The sequence below is a fragment of the Rosa chinensis genome, chromosome 7, assembly GCF_002994745.2.
Source record: "Rosa chinensis cultivar Old Blush chromosome 7, RchiOBHm-V2, whole genome shotgun sequence".
Classification (NCBI taxonomy): domain Eukaryota; kingdom Viridiplantae; phylum Streptophyta; class Magnoliopsida; order Rosales; family Rosaceae; genus Rosa; species Rosa chinensis.
This window is the reverse complement of record NC_037094.1, coordinates 58,276,801-58,294,852: the sequence shown is the minus strand read 5'-3', so window position 1 is coordinate 58,294,852 and position 18,052 is coordinate 58,276,801. Positions and strand designations below refer to the sequence as shown.

At 38.7% G+C, this 18,052-nt stretch overlaps 1 protein-coding gene across 1 annotated transcript; it reads right to left on the bottom strand.

Annotated features, from left to right (window-relative positions):
• Positions 1-438: 438 nt before the first annotated feature.
• On the bottom strand, positions 439-3,389 carry LOC112178262 (protein FAR1-RELATED SEQUENCE 5-like). Its single transcript, XM_024316434.1, has 4 exons — positions 1,322-3,389; positions 1,028-1,143; positions 888-950; positions 439-492 (listed from the first exon to the last, which is right to left on the bottom strand). The coding sequence occupies exons 1-4, from the start codon at positions 3,387-3,389 to the stop codon at positions 439-441; spliced, it is 2,301 nt and encodes a 766-aa protein (XP_024172202.1).
• Between the last annotated feature and the right edge of the window lie 14,663 nt (positions 3,390-18,052).

Here is an 18,052-nt window from a genome sequence, read left to right as displayed (position 1 = left end):
AGGGAGATCATGGATCATACGTCAAACAAAAGGATGGAAGTAGGATTCTACTGAGCATAACTAAGCTCATTTTAACTAAACATTTAGTATATAAAAAAAATGCCAGAATCCTAAACAAACACATTTTATACTCTTCATTAGTATAACATAACAATCCAAATCCTGATCATTATTGAAAACCGTATTTAGCAAAATCTAAGCCAATCTACTACTACTATTGGAGAAATTGGTTGTTTTTTCTCCACTGGTAGCATATCAAGTCTTCTCCCATAAAGTCATAGCATATCCATATCACCAAATTCATAGAACAGCTGCAAAAATTTCATATTTGAAACGAGTTAAAATTATTGCACTGTAAAGTACACTACAAAGAAAAGAAGAAGAAAAAAAGAAACCTGTTTTACTTTTGTATGCATTACCTTACAATGATATATATTATTAGAGTTCTTTTCCTCTATCGGACTGTTGCACGTAACTACTTGAGTAAGAATCCTATAATAGAAACAATTTATAATTAACAAAAATAAAAACAGTTTGTTCATACTTAAAAATATATTATTCAAACCTGGCTCAATCGAGGAATTTAACTAGTTAGATTGTTTGCAGCAATCCTTGTGGATGAATTCTGTAAAGAAAAAAAATGAAGTGGATAATAAAGTTTATGAGTAATAGTTTGACAGTGAAGGTATGATCTATACCTGATTCAATTATGTGATATAGTTACTCCCTTGATGCATATTTACATATGTTAAATTGACTTGAGAAAATGGCAACATAGAAGTAGGATTCTATAGATACAACAGCATGTTTAAGGTTAGATTATAATAGAAATAAAATAGAATAAAACACAAAACATTAATTATGAACTTAATTAAAATTGAACTAGCCTGATTATATAGACCATAAGGAGCATAAACATTAGTTGTTGGCAAGCTCATAGTTGGAAATTGCTGCATATTAACCAGAACTAGATTAAGAATCTAAGTCCTTGAAAATGATAATAATACAAAAATCTTTGAAATTGTACCTCATTAATGGTATTTGTACCATTCGATGCAACAAATGGGTGAGACAAGCTTGAATTATGCACTACAAGAAGTGATGTATGTGAAGGCACTCCACTAATCGGTGGCTTGACTTTTCCTACACAGGTAAATGATAAAAACAATAAATTGATCATACTATAACTGATAAGCATTTTATGAAATGCTTAGAATGTTAAATTACTTACTAGAACCTTGGCCCTTGGGTGCTTTTTTATTTTGTTTCTTCTCCATTTCATCTTTTCTTCTTTTATTACTCATGCCTTTTGGCCACACACCTGCTGGATTTAGTACTGGTGTTTCCTCAAATGAAGTATCATTTTTGTTAGCACCACTGGCAGAAGCATTAGTACAGCTAACGTTAAGAACTCCCGCAATAGATAACTTCTTCATATTCTTTTCAATTAATTCTTCTGCTTCTATTAGTTTCTGCATAGCAATGTCACTACCTCTAGTTGTCTCTGCTCCCTTACTGATTATACCATAAGCCTTTCGCATTAAAGTATTCCTTCGCAATGTCACCGTTGTTTTCTCCTTGACTTGTACCGGTACACTATTTGCCTCAACTCCTTTCTTTGTGTCCTTTGTCCATCTCTTTAGTATATACTGTGTCGGTATTTGAGTAATATTTTTCACATTCAAAACCCTCAAAGCATGACGACATAACCAGCCCATAGATTCGTACATCTGACAACTACAGGAGATGGTCATATTCGAAGAATTGAATTGGACAATGTACACTCTTTTATGGCCCTCCTCATTAAGCTCAAATGTCTGCAATGTCCCATAACTTCCAACTTCCTCCATCTTCACTGCCAAACTAGCGATAAACTCAAACTCAAATAAATTATAAATTTTTCGAGTATAGACCATACCAACTTGCTTCTTAATTCCACTACTTTTTGCAGCCCTAGTAGCTATTCCGTTATTGCATCGAAAAGTCACTTCCAATTCACTTGAACGCATTTGTTCTGCCTGTTTATCATAATGATGCACAAATTCAGTGAGACTCAGTGTTTTAGTAGACATGAGGGTAAACACATTGTTTGTGCTCTCACTTCTTTGTGTAGATAATATTCCGACAGAAAATGTATCCTTGCTAAATAATGCACACCATTTTTCACGAAGATTATAGAGTGTCTGGAGCCATGTGTTCCCTGCAAGGTCAAACTTCTGTATTATTTCATCCCAAGTAGACTCAAATTCATCTTCTGTCACACGTCCAAAAAGCAACTTCTTGAAGAGCTCACCAAAATCAGAGTTTCTGTACAGCCAATTCAAGTTTTGTACCACATTCTTTGATATGTGCCACAAGCATAAACGATGACGTGTCTCAGGAAAGACCTTCTCAATGGCATTTGCCATTGCCTGACATCGATCGGTAAAGATAGTCTTGAGTTTCTTACCCTCCATCGCTTCTAAGAATGTCTCAAATAACCAAATAAATGAAGCAGTCGTCTCATCTAGCAAAAATGCACAACCAAACAACACATTTTTCCAATGGTGGTTAACCCCAATGAAAGGAGCACAAATCATGTTATACTTATTGGTTCGGTAAGTAGTATCAAATACTACTACATCCCCAAAGCATTCAAAGTCGGTTTTTGACTTCCCATCTCTCCAGAAAAAGTTTGTCATTCGATTTTCTTGATCCACTTGCACGGTGTAGAAAAACATAGGATCTTCAATTTGCTTTCTCTTGAATAAATTGATCAAGCTTTGAGCATCCCCTGCTTCAAGCATAATCATTCTGTCTCTGCTTACAAAATTGTAGCAGTCAGTCTTTGTAAATCCAACATTTTGAGATCCCCCAACTTCTTCTGCTAAATATGAATATGTATTTATCGTACTCATACCTGCGGTTTTCATTGATCTAATCACCCCCTGATGAGCATTTGAAACTTTTTGATTGGAGCGCAAAAATTGTCTTTCTTCTAGCTCTGCAAGCTTATGGTTGTGTTCAGGGACAAAGAGAGTCGCTTTCCATAAATTGTTATCTTGCAATCCAAATCGAATTTTTGCTATGCAACCAGTTCTAATGTCCAGCCTATCTGTCTTTTTCACTTTCGAAGGATCACTATCTAGTTTAAAACCTTCTTTTGAACAACAATAATTAACTTGCTTCACAACATTATTGGTTTTCCTCATCTGCATTATCCGAACACTAAACCCCATTCTAGCACCATACTCACAGTAGAGGTTATATGCTTCTTCCTCACTATTCACAATCACTCCATACAAGTCATCATCATTACTAGCTTGACGATTCACAAACATTGAATCTTTTCCCAAAGCAGTTCCCATGCTATGTTCTCCATCGTCTTCTGTGTCAATTAATGTAGGCATGTCAATTAATAAAATGGTGTGTGTGTGTGTGTGTATATATATATATATTGTGTAATATGTAGCTATAGTAAAAGAACAAAGAAATTGCTCAAAAAAATTACACAGAAGCACGAATCAAGTCGAGTATCATAACATGCCAATAAATATAAGGACTCCACCATCATATTAAAGAATAGTATTTCAAACTTGTGGTGCACACAATGTGAAAGTAGTTCATAATAATCGGAGCAAAAACACTGAAGCAAGTATCTAAAAAGGGACTAATAAATTATTTAGTAATTCACTCCAATCAATCATCTATATAATAGAGGGGTGTCGATTTACTCTAGAACACAACTCCTAAAAGAAACCAACAAAACAATAGGAAAAAGGACGCACCAAACTAATAGATTGAAGAGCCTAAGCGAAGTAGCTAGGGAAGGGGGGTGGGGATGAGCAAAGCAAGAAGCTAGCTATGTAGCTTGGGGGAAAAGAGAAGAAAAATAAAAAGGAAAAAAAAAACCAGCAAAGCAAGAAACTATGGTAGCGACTTGCAACAACAGAAGCAAAAAATTAAACCCAATTCGGAAGAAAAAAAAAAAAAAGAGGAGCAGAGCAAGAAGCTATGGCAACAACTTGCAACAACAGAAGCAACAAACTAAACCCAAAGAAAAGAAAAAAGATGAGCAAAGCAAGAAGCTATGGCAACAACAGAAGCAACAAATAAAACCCAATTCAGGGAAAAAAAAAACATAAGCAAGTAGAACATGGAAGAGAAAACGGAAGCAAGTACATGAACTTTTACTATAAACGCAGTTGGAACCCAATTCGAAAAACACAGAAGCAAGTTCATAAACTTGTACCAAATACATACATATCAGACTCAAAATAACATGATTGAACAGCTTTGTTTACCTTGATTATGATCATCGTTTGCATCTCTACTCATTGTTAAAGAGAGGAAGTTCAATCTTTATAGAAAGATAACAAGATTGTAGCAGCGAATTCTCGGGTTGATGAGATAAACAAATTTCTCTAGGGTTCCTTCGAATAGTGTTTGCATCAGTTAACGATAGTTGTTAACGTCCCGTTTAAGATTCTTGTTTTTTTTTTGTTTCATGTTGGTTTTACTGTAGTAGGATGTAGGGTAATTTGCTATGATATGAGGTGTTAAATAAATCCACGTGGCGTTATTCTATTGGGTTGGTAGACCATGTGTCAGGCTGACATGGTTCTACTGGAGGATAGAAAAATTTCTCGAAAGAAGGGGGGAAAGTGATTCCTTTGAGATTTGGAAGGAACCACTTTCCCCCTTATTTTCCCTTCTTTCAGGAAACGATTTCCTTTCCTTTTGCATTCCAAACGCAGGAAATGAACAAGTTTCATTTCCTGATATTTCCTTTCCGTGAACCAAACATGGCCTTAGTCTTCCTACAACATCAATGAGGGAGATAGTGGTTAAATTATGAATGTGCATCAAAAGTAACGTAAAAACTTCTATTAATGGTATAAATTGAAGAAAGCTTGTGTGGAACAAGTAGAGTGAAAGGAACAACGTTAAGGTCACCACAGCTACAAAGCAAAGTGAGCTGTGTTTGAGGGCGTAATTTAGGCCTGGCAACGTGCGGATATAGTGCCGGTACCGTGCGGGTTCTTAACGGGTCATGTTCTTAACAGGTCGACCCAGTAAGAACCTGTTAGCTTAGCGGGTTTCGCTGGCTAAACCCGGCGGGTTTGAGGGTTATTCATTGGAACCCATTAAAACCCATAAACATTTAAAAAAAAAAAAAAAAAACTTTTTATTAAAGCAACTAAAACCAATTCAGTCTTATGTATATAACCCCGCATTTGCCATTTTCTCTATATGAACTTTTTTGGTTTTCTATTTTGAAAATTTTTATTTTCTATCTTTTTAGATTTTTTTTCCTTTCCTTTTTTGAGAAAAAATAATGCACAAATCACAATTATACTACGATCCAACGGTCGGATCCTCACAAATCACCTAGAGGATCATCTTTACCGATTTATATGATGATCCAACTGTTGGATCCTCACAGATCGCCCTTAGGTTCATCCTCTCAAAATTATACGAAGATCCAACGGTTGGATCGTCCAGGATCGCCTAAGAATCATCCTCACAAAATTATATGACGATCCAACGGTCGAATCCTCACGGATCGCCTTTTGAATCATCTTTTCACAATTATACGAAGATCCAACGGTCAGATCCTCACGGATAGCCCTTAGGATCATCATCTCAAAATTATGTGAAGATCTAATGGTTGGATCGTCCCAGATCGCCTTTGAATCATCCTCACAAAATTATAAGACGATCCAACGGTCGAATCCTCACGGATCACGTATTTTTACAATTAATGCCTCGTTTGGTAATGCTTGCTAGAATAAGATAAAGTTTGAGAGTAAATCAAATTTAAAAAAATTAAAAATCTTAAAAGTTTGCTAGAAATGGATTTTTGGGAAGGGTTTTGAGTTAACCGGTTCCAACGGGTTTAGCCTGCAAAGCTCGTTAATTTGCGGGTTTTTTGCGTGCGGGCTTTTTTTAGCCCGGATTACTAAAAGGGCGGGTTTGTGCGGGTTTGCGGGTTACGGGTTTAAATGCCAAGCCTAGCGTAATTCAGAGGGTAGAGTGATTTAGTAGGTCTTAAAAGAGTGTATACGCCAATTGGATACAAAGACTCAAATTGCGTATAAAGTTGAGTGGTGTACTCTTATACTTTTTGTATTTCTATCATAGTGAAGATGTATACTTTTCAAGGACGTGTATATGAAATTTGCCAGAATCTGGTGAAATCTTATTTAAGTTTTTTTTTATCTTTTTTTTTTATCTTTATCTTTATTTAAGTTTTTTTATCTTTATCCAAGCTCTTAGGTTTAATGAAAAAATCTAGTTGTTTATGTTGAAGAAATCTTTAAGAGAAATTTTAAATACACACCCTAAACTACTTAATACACATCCCTATTATTTTATATTTCAAATCAGATTTTATAGGTAGATTAAATGACCAAAATAGACATCTATATATTAGAAGAAAAATAAGAATAATCATATCTTCCTTATATTATTCTATAATTATAAACACAATGAACTTCTATAAATGGCATCCTCATTTAAAACAAGAATAAAGTTAGAAACCATCTAATTTAAATTTTCCTTAAATAAATTGTAATTAAATGGGTGAGAGACCATATAATCTAGAATTTCAAAATGACTTACTGCCATTGTTTTAAAAATATATATAGCTTTACTTCCACTTTTTAGTTGATTTTTTTTCCTAAAAGTTATGATTAGTCAATTTATTATCTAATATAAAACATCACATGTATAAAACTTTATAATTGTTAATTTGTTTAACCATCCAATGACAACTTCGTGGTTTTGTCATTGTGGAAAAACTACTGATACAATTTTAGTTGAATGTTTGACTCAAAATTTTATACTTGATCAATAGGGTGTTTCTGTGTTTGGTGAATGAGAACTCAAATAATACAAAACCTATTTCTAAGCATCTATTTGAAGGGAACAATAATAAATCTTTATGGATTTACCAATAACTAACACAAGTAATTAATATGGTCAATTATATATACTAATCAACTTAAATAGTAGCCTTAATTAGGGCTGTCAATGGGTCATGTCAGGTTGGGTTCGTGTCGGGTCAAGGTATATGTCGTGTCACAAAGGACAAACCCAAACCCAACCCATTTATTAATCGTGTCGAAAATTTAAACTCAAACCCAACCTATTTATTAAACGGGTTACCCGTTTCCAACCCGCTTTACCCATTTAATAAATAGGTCGTGTGGTGTTGGATAAAATAGCCCATTTAAGGGTTAACACTGCGACCTATTTAACTAAAAAAAACATAAATTGATTAAATTCACTAAAAACTTCATAAGACGAAGAATATAAATAATTCATAAATAATTAAATTCAATAATGATGAAGTAAAATATTTCAAATTGTCCAAAATTTCAAGAAAAAGTATAGCATAATCGGGTTATATGGATTCACTTCATGTTGGCAGGTTGACCCGCGGCCGACCCCGTTGCCTACCCGCTTTTTAATCGTGCGGATTCAACCCACTTTATTTCGTGTGGGTTTCGAGTCGTGTTATCAGGTCGTGTCGAAATTGACAGCCCTAGCCTTAATGTAGTTAAATAATAGTGTATTTCATGATTTTTTTTAGTTTAAGGATATTTTAGGTAATTTGGGTTGTGTATTTAGTAAAATATTAGAATGAGAAATTAAATGGTAGGTATATTGAGTAAGGAGTGTGTATTAAGTAATTAGGGGTGTGTATTTAAAAAGTTCTCAATATTTAAACTTAGTTATAGCAGTACATACATATACTGTAAAAAAATAAAAAAATAAACAAAAAAAATAGATATTCAATTTTCATCATTCTGAGCCAAGGAAATTGAGATTGGCATGGGAGAATCGAACAGACTGAGTATGGGATGAACCTTAGGCTCCAAATCAGAAAAGCATCATATGAACTTGAAATTTGATAATGATAGTATCATGCCCCAGATTTTTAATACAGATAAAAATCGATATATAATCTCATAATTATACATGCGTGATGGTTCAGCCATCAATACAAAATACCTGGAAACTTTTTCCCTTTAAACCAAGTACATATTGATGCCCTGAAACCCACTATGTCAATATTGACCCGCTGCACAGAGTCATATATTACATAAACTTACGAATTAAATTGTCAACACAAAATAAAACGTAAACGCTCATCAGAGCTTACTATACAACAAAAGTCTTTATCAATGGTAAAGTCACAAAAATGGCTTCCTACCGTAAAGTTGCAAGGATGTTACTCAGCTTTAGCCATGATTATCCTGACATGCAGGATTAACCCCTACACCATTGAATAGTGCACCGGGTTTCCATACAACAAACCCGGTAAGCTTGTGAAATCTCGTATGAGTAACTTAAAACCACCACAAATCAACTCACACCAAAACTAAGGAAAACAACACACTCCTTGATTCCTTAAACACCAACTAATGAAAGCAACTCACGCTTTGTTTTCTTTCAATCCACGAAATAAGGAAAGCAACTCACACCTTGATTTCCTATTCAAATCACGAAATAAGGAAAGCAATTCACACCTTGGTTTCCTATTCAAATCACAAAATAAGGAAAGCAACTCACACCTTGTTTCCTTAAAACACAAATTCATGAGTTTGATATAACCTCGCACAGTTACCCCATGAATTACACTGGCAGACAGACTAGAGCTCTAACTGAAATTGTAACCACTCATTCTCTCAAGACGTGATTACTCGATATACTTCCTAAGGTCACTTGTGACCTTAATTCCTCGGGCCTCACTGTCCCTCAGAGTAAAACATTTAAAGGAGTCGCTCAGGACTCAAAATATTACACAAATCTCAATGTTTTTCAAAACAATAGAAATCAACATTTTCACAATCATTTGTTTTTTGAAAATCCATAACCCAAAACAATAAAAAACATCATTCATGCATATTGTTTTCATCAATCAACAAAATCCACAAACCTATATATATTTCACGTATATATATATATACACACACACACACATATACGTAGTCATCCGCTCAGGAATGACTACTAGCTAATACCAATTATAGTTTGCAGTTAACTAAATAACTCCCAAAACGATAAAGGTAATTTCGTTCATAAATGAACCTTGTGAGATTACTCACCTCGAAATTCCCTCTGCGTCTTCAATACAGAACAAAGCAGCCAAACCACAAAACAACTGTCCAAGAATACTTCGTCAAGTAGCTAATCACATACGGTTTCAACTTAGTAACGATTCACAAACGATTTAAGTCCGAAAACCCTGTTTTGAACTAAAATCCCCAAAAGTGGCTCCAATTGAAGCGAAACCACATCTGAAACCCAATGTCTCCAGAATACTTCTACGATCGATATGTCAAAATCACAAGCCAATTGAACGCTCAAATCCTCACGGATCGAATCATCGAACGGTCCGAAACTTTAAAAATCACAACATATTCATTCGATCTCCAAAAATTACGTATTATATATCGAAACGCTTGTATCGACGAGTAGATGATATATAAAACTAGAAACTATCAATTACATGGCCGGAAGGTTGCCAAAACATACCACAGTCGGTGGCACAACCACCACAACTACCACCGGCCAAAACTCCAAACTAGATTAATCCAACCGTCCAAAATATCAAGAACATCAAATAGATCAATTTTAATACTTAGGGTTCAAGCCAACTAGGCCTAGATCGCTGTCACAAGCCGTCGTGAACTATTCACCTTGAGTTGATCCAATTCCCACGTAAATCGCTCCAAACAACCACCACAGATCGACCATGGAGGCTCCTACGAACTCAAAATAGAAATCTTGAAGCCACGCGTCACCGGAGCTAGGAATTTCAGTTGGGTCCGACTGCACTCGAGTTCACCGCTTTGCTGCACCACCGTCACTGAGAATTGACGCTAGAGGATACCACAGGGAGGAGTGCACGGTGGAGGAGAAGAAGCTAGCCAAGTTTCATGGCCAGAGATCGCCGGAAAAGCTTGGTCGGGTCGGGTCAGTCGAATTTCAGGAGAGAGAAGAGAGGTTTCTGAGTTTCTGAAAAGGGAAACTTGACAAAATGGAAATAGTAACTTTCCAAAAACATAAACTTCTATTTATAGTGGTTTCCAAAAATATCTGAAACTTCCGCAAACCATAACTTTCACATACGAACTCCGATTGATGCGTGCCACATGTCCACGAACTCATATCGACGCGCTCTACAACTTTTGTGAAAGAAGTTTTTAGAGAAACCCAACGTATAAAAAGTCAACCTTTGCACCCCCTAAAACTATACTTTTGGAATAAAAATTCGTCCTAAACACTTCTGCTCCATCTACGAACCACATACTCGTACCAACAACTACTAATTTAATTCCGAAAAATCCTCAAAAAATAAATACGAATTTTTGGGATATTACAGATAGTTTGATCTGTTAAAAAAAAAAAGAGTATTAAAAGATGTAGCTCATCAGTTTATAATTCATCATCTACAAGCTACTACATATTAGAGAATCATTTTCTCAACATAGTTACTAAACTTTTCAACCATGCAAATACTAGATTGAAAATAGTTTAAATATTAGTAGTTACTAATTCTTATCAACATTTACTCACTTAAGATGCAGATTTTGAAGGATTGTAATTAAGAGATAAAATGAATACGACTATTTCCAATTTATATAAACAAAACTAGTTGTATCATTTATACTCACGCACTTATGCACAAATCATATGACGTTGAGCCACCTTATACAAGATAGATCAACATTATTCACACAACTTTCTTGATCCGATTTCTCTCTTTACTTTTTTTTAAACAATGAAAATTTTCATTAAACTACACAAAGTACTCTCTCTTGTTTACCGGCTTTCCCTCTAGTTTCGTGGTTAAGGCCTTTGACTTTTCCACAAGATAGAGTGGTTCAAAAGCTGATATGGAAGTGGTGGTGGTGTGGTGGCGAACTGGTTGTGATCTTTGTTCTTAAAACTCCAAAATGCAAAAGAAGTCTCTCTCTTTTACTTTGGCCTAGAGTTTTCATTTACCTTTTACTATGTTGAACTCCTTCCAAGTTTCAATACGTTAATGCAACCATTTTACAGTTCTCTAGAAGAGTTTAGCATCTGATCCAGCCAAAAGATTAGCCCCTCCAAGATGTAGTGCTTGTCTTCGTTTTAATTTTTTTTATCTATTTATTTTGTAAAAATGGGTGAGAAAATAAGTTCGGTAGATGACAGATATTGGCTATACCATTCTGGGTAGCTCTGAGTTCATTGCCATTAATTTAATGTAACCAACATGTTGGATATCCTTTTTCTTGACTAAAGTACACTACTAGTAAAACTACCATTTCACATTAATTTTAAATTGTGTATAATAAGTCTAATACACAGGAATTTTCATGTGTAAAACCCAATATCTTTTGTGCAACTACGGATTGTTATTCCATGTACTCTAGAGTCCAGAGAAAGTGCTAATGCTCTATCAAAACTGCTTTCCAATTTCATGTGAAACATTGACCTGGGCCTTACCATTTCTCAACTTTCATAATTAAATTCTTATAAAATCAGTGTAAGCTTTAATAAGTAAAATTTATTGTCCATCGTAGTCTTACTTCTATTTTTTTTATTCATAATAACTTGGGTGTCAATCCGTTAAAAGATATAGTTAACAGTACACAGTGACTACCCACGGAACGCGGAATGACTTGTATTACTGTTAAGGGAGCCCTAAAACTACCTATGTAATGCTAACCTAGAGAGATCTACCCTCATCTGACACTGCTAGGGTTTTCACTAAATAATTCAAGATGCAACTCTAATTTATTCTTAAACCCTGGGACCACCCTATGTAGAGGCCAGAGAGGGCTACCACATGATAGGATCAATCATTGTTCACCACAGTACTTCTCCCTGTTTAGTCCACCAGTTTCTTTTATGGGTTAGTCCAGCTGTTAGATCCCATTGTCCTAGCTAGGACAGCTGTCTTCAGTGTTCAGTTGATAACATCTTTTGTAAGCTATTTATGTTATATTGGGAACTCTGTATTTGAGGGGAATGAATATGAAGTATTTTTAAGTTCCTTCTGTTGTTTCTTTCATTTTGGTCAAGTTGAGTCTATCAGCTGGTATCAGAGCATGGCTCAAACGGTGCAAGCTTCTGCCCCCTCCTCCACCCCCATAGTCACCGCATTTGTTCCATAACCACCACCCTCCCCTCCACTGCTCAACCAACTTGCCTTATCCTCTTACCAACCCTCTGATAACTCAGAACCACTACAGAGAGCTGAATTTCAAAATTCCTTGGCTCTTCTGCAAGAAGAATTTCACCAATCGATGGACTCAATCAACCACAACCACACTGCATTTCAAAACCACATCACCTCACAGATGGCTGCCTTGCAAAGCACACTGGTCCAAGCACTCACTCACCAACACCAATGCATTCACTCATTAACCACAGTCTCACCAGCTCCACCACCCACAATTACACCCCATTCCCCACCTCTTACACCAGCCAACATTCCACCAATCACCTTTGGATCCATTTCGACACCCCTCATCGATGGATCAGGCTTCAATACGTCCACACAAATTCCAGCTTTCCATACCCCACTATCTACAACTCAAGGGTCATCCCGGCACACACCACCTTCATTTCAAGCTGCTCACCCGCAATACTCTACCATTATGTCATTACCACAACCCACTTTTCCTCTAACCACTGCCATCATTCACCACCAATCACATCCATCACTGCCAGAATTTAACACCTCGTTGCCTACTTATAATACCATACCCAGAACCCATAACCACAACCAATACCAGCATGATAACCAATTCTTCAGACCACCAAAAATCGACTTACCTCGATTTACAGGCGAAGATGCCATCGAATGGATCAATATGGCAGAGAGGTATTTGAGAACCCAACGCATTCCTCCATTGGAAAAGGTAGCCATTGCAGCTTCCCACTTCGGGCCAGATGTGTGCTTTTGGATGAATTCGTTCGAGCAAAGACATCCAGTCATTACGTGGGAGCAATTTGTGCCAGCCTTCTTGGCTCATTTCGGTGCAGGTGCCAATCATGATTTCAAAATCGCACTTTCACACCTCCAACAGACCTCTACGGTCGAAATCTTCATCACAACTTTCACCAAGCTGTCGTGCCGCGCTCCGGATTGGAATGATAATCAGCTTCTACCCATGTTCTTGGGAGGATTGAAGACGGCAATCAGGCACGATGTCATGTCCTTCAACCCTCGCGCAACGCCTAGCACGGTGAGCAGAAGCTAAATTGTCTGATAGCCCACGCGCTACACGCCTATATTCATGGCCCCATTCCTTTCGTCCAACCCATACCTCACAGTATTCAACCACTTCCCCATCCAACTACCGTCCTCACAATCTCATCCCATCTATTACCCACACACAACCACCTACTCCACCCACTCTTCCACTGACCAAACACACCAACAATCAATATCACCGTATCCTACCCCCTGCAGAACAACGTGAAAGAAGGGCCAAAGGATTGTGCTTCAACTGTGATGAGCCATACTCCCCCACCCACTCCTGTAAACAACCATTCTTAGCCATCTTAGACACTCCTCATCCCATACCCACCGAGGACAACCTTGACACCCAAGATTTCCATGATTGCATTCCCAACCTAGATGACCCCACTCCAGAAATTGAGGAAGCCTACCCACTCCATGCCATTACCCATACTGCTATTGGTGAAATGATGCGCCTTCGAGGCTCGATCAAGAATACGGATATCAACGTATTCATAGACTGTGGAGCGGCAAGCAATTTCCTGCATCCCGATATTGCCCACCGTCTTCATCTGAAAGTCTCAAGCCCCATTGGCCTTCAGTTCCGTTCAGCCTCCGGCGAACCACTCATCCCCTCTAGCATCGTTCACAATGTGCAAGTAAAGATACAGGATTACTCATTCCAGAGCTCCTTCCTCCTTTTACCTGTTATAGGTTGTGACCTGGTGTTAAGAGCTCAATGGCTCAATACCTTGGGCTTGATAGCCTGGCAGTTCCAAGACAAAGTAATGGGTTTCTTCACTGATGGACAGTTTCATGTGCTAAAGGGAGTCACCAAGACCCAAAGTTCGGTTCAAAGTCCAGATATTTTTGCTCTCCTTCCTTCAGAACAATAGGACTTTTTAGCCCAATCACCTACCACAGCCGGCCCAACCCAACCTCCACCCACACCAATTCCGATCCAAACTCTCATACATTCCTTCCAAGATATATTCTCTCTACCAACTGGCCTGCCTCCTGTTAGGCACATTGACCACCGCATCAATCTTCTCCCTCACACAAACCTAATCAATGTCCGACCATACCGCTATCCACATTCTCAAAAGACCGAGCTTGAGAAACAAGTCACCGAAATGTTGGCCAAAGGGTTGATCCGCCCTAGCTCTAGTCCTTTTTCATCCCCGGTGCTCTTAGTGAAAAAGAAGGAAGGTACGTGGCAGTTTTGCGTAGATTACCGTTCCTTAAATACGGCAACGGTTAAAGATCGTTTCCCCATTCCGGTGGTCGATGAACTTCTGGATGAGCTACATGGTGCTACATACTTCACAAAACTCGACTTACGATCCGGGTACCACCAAGTAAGAATGGCCAAAGAGGATATCCATAAGACGGCTTTTCGTACACATGAGGGCCATTTTGAGTTTCTAGTAATGCCATTTGGGCTTACGAATGCGCCATCCACATTCCAAGCATTGATGAATCAAATCTTCAAACCACTTTTACACAAGAGTGTATTAGTCTTTTTCGATAACATCTTGGTATATAGTCCTAACTTACACTCTCACATTGCTCACCTTGAAGAAGTATTTTCCTTGCTTCGTACCAATCTTCTACAGGTGAAGATGTCCAAGTGTTTGTTCGCTACAGCCTAAGTTGACTATTTGGGCCACGTCATATCATCCCAGTGTGTTGCTGTTGATCCAACCAAGGTCCAACCATTCAAGAGTGGTCCAAGCCCACAACTCTCAAGGGTTTACACGGATTTCTGGGCATCACAGGCTATTATCGCCCATTTATCAAGCATTACGGCATCACAACCAAGCCTCTCACCGAATTGCTTAAAATCGACAGTTTCAAGTGGAACCCAGCGGCGGAAACGGCCTTCGAGACGCTCAAACAAGCCTTGATGACGGCTCCGATGTTGGCACTGCCGGATTTCTCTCTTCCATTCAAAAAAGAAACCGATGCCTGCGGATTGGGTATAGGGGCAGTCCTCTCGTAGCATAGGCACCCAATTGCATACTTGAGTAAGCCTCTCTCTGCTTGAAATCAGCTACTATCGGTGTATGACAAGGAGATGCTCGCCATATTGCACTCCATTGACAAATGGCGCCCATATCTCTTGGGCCATCAATTCACCATCGTCATCGTCATCGATCACTAGACCTTGAAGCATCTCTTGGACCAGCGTATATCAACACCCTCGCAGCACAAGTGGCTTGCTAAACTCATGGGCTACCATTATTCAATCTAATACAGACCTGGCAGTTTGAATACAGTTCCTGATTTACTCTCAAGGCATCATGAATTGTGCTCAATCGCGGCTATCTCTGCTCCAGTGTTTGACAGTCTGGACCAAATATCTCAAGCATGCCTTAAAGACCCTCAAGCTCAACCAATCATCTCCCAATTACAAAAGGGTCTTTCCAGCAGCAAGGGATTTACTTGGTACAATCAACATCTACTTTATAAAGGCAAGTTCTTTGTCCCTTCTTCTTCGGATTGGCGAACTAAACTATTGTATGAGTTTCATTCATCACTCCAAGCAGGCCATTCCGGCTATCTACGTACATACCATCGGCTTTCAAGCAATTTTTCTTGGCCCGGTCTGCGCAAAGAGATCAAGACATTCATTGTAGAATGTGACCATTGCCAAAGACAGAAATACGAGACCATCAATCCTCCCGGCCTGCTCCAACCACTAGCAATTCCGGACAACATTTGGCTTGACATATCCATGGACTTTGTGGATGGATTACCAATCTCTCAAGACCACAATGCTATTCTGGTTGTTGTCGACAGATTGTCCAAATACAGCCATTTTATCGCGGTATCTCATCCTTACACTGCTACTCAGATCGCGGAGATCTTCATGAGGGAGATATTTAGGCTCCATGGCATGTCGAGATCGATTGTAAGTGACCATGACCCGATCTTCATTAGCCATTTTTGGGAAGCTTTCTTCAAATTGCAGGGCACCACTTTGTGTCGCAGCTCGGCTTATCATCCGCAATGGGATGGTCAGACTGAAGTAGTGAATCGATCTCTCAAACACTACCTCCGATGCTTTGCCACTGATAAACCCAACTCTTAGAGTACATTGTTGCATTGGGCAGAATGGTGGTACAACTCCACTTATCATTCCTCCATAAAAATGACACCATTCCAAGCAGTTTATGGCACTCCCCCACCAACAATATCTTCGTATCTTCCTGGTTCTACTTCAGTCAATGCGGTAGAAGGTGCGCTCAAGTCTCGGGATGAACTGCTTCAACTACTCAAACTACACATTCAGCAGGCACAAAACCTAATGAGGCAACAAGCAAATAGCAATCGCACTAAAAGGGAATTTGATGTGGGCAACTGGGTATTCTTAAAGCTACATCCGTATAGGCAGCGGTCACTGTTGAAGCATCCATCCCATAAACTAGCACCAAGATTCTATGGCCCTTTTCAAATTCAAGCTCGCATTGGTAAAGTTGCGTATCGGTTGTCTCTCCCTCCTAATTGTCGTTTACATCCTGTTTTTCATGTTTCCCTTCTCAAGAGAAGAATTGGTGAGGGAACTCCTCTCACAATTGCTCTACCGGAATTTGATGATAAGGTTGAACTCTTGTGGCGACCAGAACGTGTCCTCGACATGGCAATTATCAGGAAAAAGAAACGTAACATTACTTAATGGTTAGTGCAGTGGCACGGACTCCCTGCTGCAGATGCTACGTGGGAAGATGCCCATAACATCAAAGCTCGTTTTCCAACTTTCGGTGCCTGAGGTCAGGCCCCAACTCAAGGAGGGAGGAATTGATAGGATCAATCACTGTTCACCACAGTACTTCTCCCTGTTTAGTCCACCAGTTTCTTTTATGGGTTAGTCCAGCTATTAGATCCCATTGTCCTAGCTAGGACAACTGTCTTCAGTGTTCAGTTGATAACATCTTTTGTAAGCTATTTATGTTATCTTAGGGACTCTGTATTTGAGGGGAATGAATATGAAGTATTTTTAAGTTCCTTCTGTTGTTCTTTCATTTTGGTCAAGTTGAGTCTATCACCACAGGGCTGTCAACTGCCTGAAGAGACGTACTAAACCCTAGCAATAGACCTAAAGCTTGAAGAGACTTGCTAAATACTAACAACAAGCACAATGCCTGGAGAGGCTTACTATTCCCTAACAACAGGCCTAATGTTAGGCCCAAAACCTAGATCCACCGGAGGAGGATTCAGACCTGACTTTAGACAAGAGGAAAGAAAGCAGGTAGTGAATTTTTGGAGGATCAAAGATTGAAGAAGGAGTACCGGGTATTCTTGGTAGAATCTATTAATCTAAAACCTATCAGCAACCCCTAAATAATTGAGATCGATCTCTATACCTTCAATATGTGCAACTTCGAATGCATCACCACTCTGCGATCCCAACGAGAAGTCACATGGATCGTCGCCAGCTACCTCAACCCAATCAGCTCCGCCATTAACAGAGCTTAGGGCCCTTGCATTTGAAATCAAGAACCATAAAAGCCTACGTCGTTCGGCAGAACCTCCACGACCACCATCACCTTAATCTAGCCAAAAAAACATATTCTGATCTATCCAATTTCAGCCCAATGAATGAAAAACGCCAGCACGATGCGCCACCTCTCATCTCCACTCCCGGAGAGACCCACATCCATGCTTAACATCCCTCCATGGAGAATGATGTCGAGGAGACTGAGTAGACAAAAGCCTGCACATGTATGCTAGATGCCAAACGAAACAACCATCACACTCACAAGAAGGTGAAAAAAGCAGGAGGCTGTTCCAAAAACCAATGTGCGGAGAAAACCCATGCTT